We start from the raw sequence: 8,183 nt of genomic DNA, 5'->3' as shown, positions 1-8,183 counted from the left end.
ATGGTCTACCTTTGCACTAATCTGATTTATGAAAACTCCAGTTTGTTTGTTTGTTTCTTTTTTTACTGCTACTCCAGTAGCAAATTTGTAGTAATTAATTGTCAGCTGTCAATCTGTCAATTTTATCCAGATCTGTTGAGATTTAGCGTATCTGATTGCTTTAAAAATTTTGGACATTTTTGCAAGTTAAAATGCTCTTTTTACAAATTTGGACTATTCAGGATTTTAGCCAACATCATAAAGTGATGAAGCCCGAGATTTAACTTGAAGTACACCATGGAGCAAGCAGAGTGCTTTACCCCTTCTCAGTGCAGTGAGAGAAATTCTCACCAGGCATGATGGCACCAGGCACAGATTGCTACCCACCCTCTCTCAGTACAGTCTTTACTGCAAAAACACCCCGACCCTCAGTAGTTTTCTTTTTTTCCCTTTTTCCATCTCTTTTGTAGCAATTTTTCTCTGAAGCTCCCTGCCCTGTTGTGGGTTTTTTTGTGTGTCTGTGTTTAACAGAAGCCACTTGCAGGCCATCTGCTTTGAATAACCGATGGTATTAGACTTTTCGATTCATATGTCCCAAATCAGTGTGACTGCAGACAGCAGAGCCATGCAATAGCTAAAAAGTTAAATTACAGCTGGCTTGAAAAGCGACAGCAGATGCACTATGAGGAGACGCAGCCTAAGCGGGGCTAAAATCCAGCAAGGAGGATGAGAAGAAAACAGATTCACATGTTTTCCTTTTTGTCATGGCAGAGCTGAGTGGGGGACTGGCATCTGTAGAAATGCAACTCCCCGTATATCCTGGTGCTCTGTAGTCTGGCCGGGTTTGGTGCTGAGCTATTCCGGGGCAAGACGGAGCCTCCACATGTATTTTTGTGTCCGGTTGTGTTAACTGTGAAGTGCGACCTCCTTGCTTGTGGCAGACTTCGACTGAAGCCATTGTGTTAAGCACGGGAGAGACTTGGTCAGCAAACCATTCTTCCTTCTCCAAGGAGAGCAGCTCAGCCCCTTTGGCTTGGGGATTAAACCTGAGTAGGTTTGGTTGCAACTTTTTCCGTTGAAGATACTCTCCCAAGAGACCAAAGCTTCCCCTGAAACCTCTGTCGTCTTATTATGGATGTAACTTGTCTTGGCATGGGTGCAGCAGGAGTGCAAGATCCTGCTTCTCCTGGGATGGACGCTCCCAGGAGCCGTGGACGTGCTTCAGCACAGAGAAACGGGCGGTGGTTCAGTGCTCCCAGATACACCTGGGGGAAGGAAGGGCAGGAAAATGAAGGCAAAGAGAAGAGAAAGGATGGCATTTCTGCTCAAGCTTCTCTCCCCATCAGCAGATCAGACAAATCCGTGGGCTCCCTTCTGCCAGATGCCCACAGCTGCGCTGCAGGAAGGAGCTCAGCGTCCGGGGCTGTCCCCAAAACTGCAACCGGAGGACACGCAAGGCAGGGAGGTAGAGCATGCTGCGGCAGAGAGTCACCTCTGGATGGCAGCTCCCAGTGCCGCGTGCTGGAAACGGGAGAGGTCACTGTAAGAAAAGAGAAGAATTTCCCCCCATGGTCTCAGACTCAGAACTTTTAACAGAGGACATGCGAAATGGCTCTATATCACTTGTTTCCTGGTGCCTGCTCCAGCCCTGTTGTTCCGCATGCCTGTCTGTCCAAAAGGAGACCGTCAAAGAGCTCCTCTGCCTAATAGCTCTTCCTGCGTTTTCCGATTCATTAGTTTTCCTAATATAAATGCTCCCTGCCTGTTCTCAGCAGGGCAATAAAGCCAGGAAAGAGAGCTGTTCCTGAGCACCCTCCCTGGCTCGGCGTGCCTGCCTGCCAGCGTGCCAGGAGCCCTCTCGGGGCACAGGGGAGAGAAAAGCAAACGGACTGTAGTGTCTGGCCAGATGCAACTTGGATGCGTCAGTCGGGATTCGGGCTGAGCCGTTCCCTCTTGCTGTATTGGAGTTAATGTCCCGGGTTTGTTTGCGTCCCCCGAGGCGGCTGCTCAGTCCTGGGCGCTTCAACTCCGTGGCTGAACTGCCCCACACCGAAGGTGCCGTTGTGCATGAACCTGCGCGTGTTAAACGCCTACTGAAATGTTTAAACCTGTGGGAGGTTAAGTCCACTTGTGGCTACCGGCATTTGGTAAGTTGGACGGACGCACCGCAAAGACGCCCTGGTGGAAATGAGTCGTTTATTCCTGATTAGTGTCTTATGAAGGGTGGGGTTCGCTGTCCCCACATCCAGTCTCACCTTGGTGATATCGACACACGCCTGGTTTTGACACCCCTGCTGACTGCCATGCCAGATGAGAAGATGCAGACAGGTCGAAATCTGTAGTGGGAAAGGGGTTACTGAGAAACTGAACGGACGCTTTCAGTGCAGACGACTGCTCTGCGCGGGTGCACGTGCACCGAGGTGACCGTCTCTGCCCTTGAGATGCTGCAAGAGATTCTGCCGCTCAGTGAGCTGTGTTTTCCAGTCATAGAGGGGAGTTTAAAGATGCTCATGTTCCTCACCGTTCTTTTCCATTTTTATAATAAGAAAATAGATTGTATTAGTTTCTCGCCAAAGACTCTTCTCCCACTAACGTTCTCTCTTGGCTGCTCCGGTCTCCAACGCAGGTACTGGAATTCCCTGAGGAATCTGGTGGTCTCCTTGCTGAACTCCATGAAGTCCATCATCAGTTTGCTCTTCCTGCTGTTCCTGTTCATTGTGGTGTTTGCTCTGCTGGGGATGCAGCTCTTTGGAGGACAGTAAGTCTAATTCATCGTTGTCCTTTCTGGAGTAATCTGAAAGCAATCACCTGGAACATGGAAGGGAGAGGGCTGCAGGGCTTGGAAGAGCCACATCGTGGGTGCATGTGTCAGCCTTTTTGGGCTGCTGAGACGTGGCCTCTGGTTTGTAGGAAAATAGTTCCTGTTCTGGTGTTTTATCTGGAGCCGAATTCTTTCTGGTTCCCCTAATTCAAAGCTCCAGTGTCATTCCATGGTCCCCATGTACACCCAAAGCTCTGAAATAGGACTGTGGGAGGCAGCACTTTTTCTACTGTTAAGGAGAAAGGCAAATTCTTTCCCTGACAGTATATTTATTCACTTGGAATATTTTTCTGCTGGAAAACATAGTTTTGTTGAATCTGATTTTTCTCATTAGAAATGCCAGTTGTGATAAATTTTGCAGCAAGAAATACCATAATGTTATAATTTAAACTCCAGCATAAATTTTGAAATGAAATAACATGGTGGGGTTTTTTCCAATCAATCACTATTTTATCTTTAAAATATTACAATGAAACGCTCTACTAAGAGGGCAATTTCAGTTTTGACTTGAGAACTTCTTGGAATGGTTTGTTCTGCAAAATTATTTGAGATTTTGATTGTTCATTTTAATTGTGGGTGAAAATGAGTTTCAAAGCATCAGAATTTTCTCCAGGAATAAAATTGAGTTTCTGCTAACAGTTCTGTTAAGCACCTTCTCAGAGACACCGTGTTCCCCGCTGCGGTCGCCTGGGGTGTTATTGCCAGGTGGAACAAATGTTGCTCCCTGACTCCAGTTACAGGGTATTGCCAGGCTGCGTGAGAGCTGCTTGTCTCTCACTGCTCTTGTTTTTATTTCTTACTTCTCTCTAGATTCAACTTCCAAGATGAAACGCCAACCACGAATTTCGATACCTTCCCTGCTGCCATCCTCACAGTATTCCAGGTAAAGCCATACCTTGTCCTGGGTTCACGTTAGAAAATAATTTCCTGGCCATCTCTTCCTGCTTATGGAGGGCAAAGAGGTCCCCCAAAATCTGTGGAATTTAGGAAAAGGGAAGTCTTTCCTTCTCAAGCATTTTGCCACGCTGACCAATCAATGCATCGTTAAAAATCAATGTTGTGGAATTAAGGAAAACTAGAACAAAATATTTGTTGCTAGGAAAAAAATATTGATGAAATAGGCATCTCTGTGCTGAGCTTGAAGTCTGCGCGTGCCCAGGCTCTCTTCTTCGGGGGCCCCCACGGCGGTGGCTGCGTGTGCCCCGCTGCAGAGATCGTCCCACCTGGAAGCCCCAGCAGCGAGCGAGCCATCAACCTGTTCCACTATCTCCTGTGGTTGCCATAATTTAATGAGGAGAGAGGCCTGAGCTAGAAATAATGTCACATTTTACACGGTAACGGCTCAAGATAAGAATTACAGCCGGTGGGGGAGCACAGAAAGAGGCGTCAGCCTTGGGCAAGCGCGTGTGGCGGCAGGGAGAGTTCGCGGGTCTGGCAGATGCAACGCTCAGGTTGAAGAGCCCAATGTGGCGGCTGTTCTCTGCGTGCCTGTTTAGGGAGAGTTACGTGGGGTGTTTCAGTGGAGAGCTGGGGATGCTGCACGTGCTCCACACGCAGGCAGCGCTCGCAGGTCGGTGGAAGACTGCCCTGCACTTAGGGCGTTGTCCTATGCAAAGTCTTGACGGGGGCTTGAGTGAGACTTGACCCTGGGTCCGAACTTCCATAGATCTCAATAAGGCTTGGCTTATGTATTTCGGTCTCATGTCCCTAAAAAGGGCGAGGGGGGAAGAGTTTGATGACAGGCTTTGGGTTAAAACAGAAAAAGAGTCTAAAAGAAGATGTGTCCCGTGACCTCTGCATAAGCAGCTCCATGTGGGTATTGCTTCTCTCCAGATGTGGAGCAGGTTCAGCGCTACTTACCTCGCAGGATATTGCAAATCATGGTAGATTAATATTTGCATAGTATTTTAGTACTCATCAAAGAAAGGGCTTACAGAAATGTAAAGGTATTGCCCCAGAGCTGGAACTGAACCCGAGTCAGGCTCCGGATACGAACATCTGGAAATTTTGATGTTGTTTTGCTTTGGGACTATAGCTCTCTCTTGAGGATACTTAGCTGAAATATTTCCTTTCTATCCCTGAGATAAGTGCTCCTGTAACGTAGTGGCTGTGGGATGGAGAACACTGTTGGTTTTATGACATTTGTCTAGAACGTCAGAGCTACAAATTAAAACCAGCGAAACCATTAGCCCTGAGTCAACTCAGTGCAGCCTCGCAGGGGCATTTCAATAACCTCTGCTCCCAGTCCACCCCCCTCCTCCCCTGAATTTCAAATATTGTCTCAACATTACTTCAATATGGCCTTTGGGGCCTTTTCTAACCTTATCTGCCATAAACTCGAACAAGCCAGCAGGCTCGTTTGGTTGCTGCTCTAATGAGCAGAGTAGCATCATTCAGTGAATGCACTCAATGTGTTGAACAAATATAATAAAGCCAGATACACCCTGGCCATCCCTAATCCCTTTGGAGGTTCTTTGTTTAAGAAATCTTAAACAAAGTCTTCTGCAGCCTGCCTTAGCCCATTTTATCTCAGCAGACCTGGCTGGGTCACAGTCCTCTGCCCTGTGACTCCCAGGACATATTTTGTCTGCCTGGCAGCTGGCTGAATTCAGCGTTGGGTGCAGCTGAGCCCTGCTGTCCCTAATTCCCTTTGAAGAGCAGCACACATTTTTCTCCAGCTCTTTGTTCCCAAGAAAGCTAAATGCCAAGCTGTATATATACAAAATACAAACACAAACTCTATATTCATATATATACACACACACACACGAAAAATAAATCGCTGCATTTCCCTATTCCAGCAGTCATCGAGCTGGAAGCGTGTACAGCATCCGCAAGCACAGAGACCCTATAGAGCAGAAAGACCTGGGTTAACTCTACGTGCTCTGCTCCCTGAGAGCTGCTACGTAAATAATTCCACGCTGCCGGGTGCTGAGCAGCGCAGCCCCGGTGACCGCCGAGGGAGATGAGGCGTCGTGGTGGCAGGACGGGACCGAACCTCAGCTCTGCGGCCGGGCGCCCTGCCGAGGCTCGGGAAGCAGAGCTGGCTTCGGTCCCGTGTCCGTGTGCCCTGGCTGCCCTTGCTGACCTGCCGGGGAGATGTGACCCCGAGCTGAAGTGATTTTGCACTTGCTCAGGCACTTCTTCAGGAAAACGTCTCATTTTCAGGGTAACCCTTTGAGACGGTGTGGTGCTTATCCCCGGCAGCTGAGGGTTTCCCACTGTTAATGTGCTCATTAGTCCATTAAGATTTCACAACAGCTCTTGAAAACTGTTTTTATTCCATCACCTGATGGCTCCTCAGTCAAGCCTACGTATTAAAGACTGAGCTGCACTGGACAAAATGTTCATTTGGGGCAGCCAAAAGCAGTTCCGGGCCTGGGGAAAAACAAAACGTTTGGGCTTCACCTTACTCCGAAGTCCTCACCGCTTGCGCCCCTCCCTCTGCTATGCTGTCCTCTTCTCTCCTGTAGCAAGAAGTTCTTATAGCATCTGTAGACAGAGGCTTTATAGAGCAGAAAGACTTATTTACCTAATTGCTTGAGTAACTTCTCCAGCTGATGGGTGACAGCACAAACAGTGGGAAGGGCAGCGGGTCGAAGTGTCTGTCCTCTTGCCGGGGTCTCAGAGGGCATCCTCAGCTCTGCCCAGGCAGGCTGGTTAGTTTAGACTATTCGTCTCTCTGCAAAAGTTCCATCAAACTTTTTTCTTTTTTTTCTTCAAGTTTTCATTCCACTTTCAAAATAATCCACTTGGGTTTTTGAACCCAGAACCCAACCTGCTGCTTACGTGCAGCCTGTAATACTGGTGACTCCTGGTCTTCTGCAGGGTATAGAAGTGTTTCCACTGGTTTCCCTTTCCAGGAATGTTTGTGTGAACAGAAATCACTTTATGGTTATTCCCAGAAAGCAGGAAGAGTTGTGAATTCATAGAAATGATGTGAATGCAAGTTTGTGAACAATGTTTTGCATAATTGAGTACCAGAGTTGAAAGCCCAATGCCCTGGGTCATATCCTCTGGTGTAAATCCAGAGTAACTCCAATGGTGTGGGTTAGGCTTGGGCTCTGAATTCTGGTCTCTGAGCTGTTTGAGACCAGATTCTGAATTTAGGAAACCACTTTGTGTATGCGCTGTATGTCCTTGTGTCTGTACTTGCTCTTAGTCTATTGCTGTCATCAGCACCAACCCTGCAGCAAGAAATTTTCTCTCTGTCAGCAGCTGACGACTAGTCTGGAATTTGCAATCGTTTTGAGCATACTGTAGGCACATGGGACTTGATTACTACAACACACATCATGCTCTGGGCTTTTTTTTGTGGGTTTTTTTCCCCTTCTACTAAACACAAAGACAACTTCCTATTTAGGAATTGGAGCTTCGCATCCCAGTGGGCATGTTTTAACGTACTAAAAGTAACTATCGTTCGACTCTGCCCTGGCAGGCAGACGAAGTGCCGATCTGCCCAAAACGTTGCTGTGTTAAGCCATTGGTGAAGAACGAGGATGGCAGGCAGTTCAGACCGGTGCAAAATTAGCATCTAGCATGACAAGGCTTATTGGAGTCTTAGGTGTTTTCACTTATTATGATTATTATTATTATGAATAAAAATTAATTTCTGTTGTTGATGTGTTTGCAAATTAGCCTGAGGTCGGTGTCCAGAGCCCGCAGCCAGGACAGCACAGCGGGGCCAGGCTGCGGCTGTGCTCGCCTCCCAACAAGGGTGCAGGAGGAACAGAGTCCCCTTCGGGCCACCCACATCTGTCCCCACTCATATGCATTTGCTTATCGCTCCTGCTTAGGGTTTTTTTTTGTGTGGTTTGTGGCCGTCTGGGTGGCTGAGGGTCCTTGTGGGCTCGGCAGGCAGGAAGCCTGGAGAAGAGCCCGCTGTGGTGCAGACCGCTGGCAAACCTGGCAGTGGTCGTGCTGCCCCGTGCCCGGTATCTGGAGAAATGTTCACGCAGGCACCGGCTTCAGCAAAGGGCTGTCTGCAGCCCTGAGGGGCAGAGGAACGGTGGAAGGGGCTCGCAAGGGTTTCTCCTCCTGTTAGGCAGTCACTCGGCGTGCACGGCGTGCGTGGGCTGGGGCGAGCTGAGCAAACCCTTTCTGTGTGAAGCCAACGAAAGGAGATGGAGCTGGCAGAGGTCCCAGTCAGGGCGCTGGGCTGAGAGGTTGGAGTTTTCCTAGGTCTGTGGGAAATGCCGTGCATGGAGCTGTTGAAACCTGGTATCTCAACATGACTTAATTCCACTCCCATTTTTTTTCTGGGCGTGAAGTGTGGGAAAGCGGCTTTTACTGCCGCTGCCTGCATGAGAGCCTACGGTCAGAGGTGGGCAGCAGGCACGTAACTGAGAGCAGGCAGGAATGGGGCAACAGTCCTCCCTCACCA

At 48.6% G+C, this 8,183-nt stretch overlaps 1 protein-coding gene across 1 annotated transcript in view; it reads left to right on the top strand.

Annotated features, from left to right (window-relative positions):
* Positions 1 to 2,605: 2,605 nt before the first annotated feature.
* LOC104624072 (voltage-dependent N-type calcium channel subunit alpha-1B-like) overlaps positions 2,606 to 8,183 on the top strand; it is a gene marked incomplete at both ends in the record, with an annotated part of 57,951 nt that continues 52,373 nt past the window's right edge. Inside the window, 2 exons of the mRNA XM_010291338.1 lie at positions 2,606 to 2,737; positions 3,611 to 3,683. Of these exons, the coding sequence (XP_010289640.1) occupies positions 2,606 to 2,737; positions 3,611 to 3,683 (205 nt within the window). The remainder of the gene's footprint in view (positions 2,738 to 3,610; positions 3,684 to 8,183) is intronic.

Source organism: Phaethon lepturus, unplaced genomic scaffold, assembly GCF_000687285.1.
Source record: "Phaethon lepturus isolate BGI_N335 unplaced genomic scaffold, ASM68728v1 scaffold19167, whole genome shotgun sequence".
Classification (NCBI taxonomy): domain Eukaryota; kingdom Metazoa; phylum Chordata; class Aves; order Phaethontiformes; family Phaethontidae; genus Phaethon; species Phaethon lepturus.
Note: the sequence above shows the minus strand (reverse complement) of the source record. Positions and strands in the feature narration are given on the sequence as shown.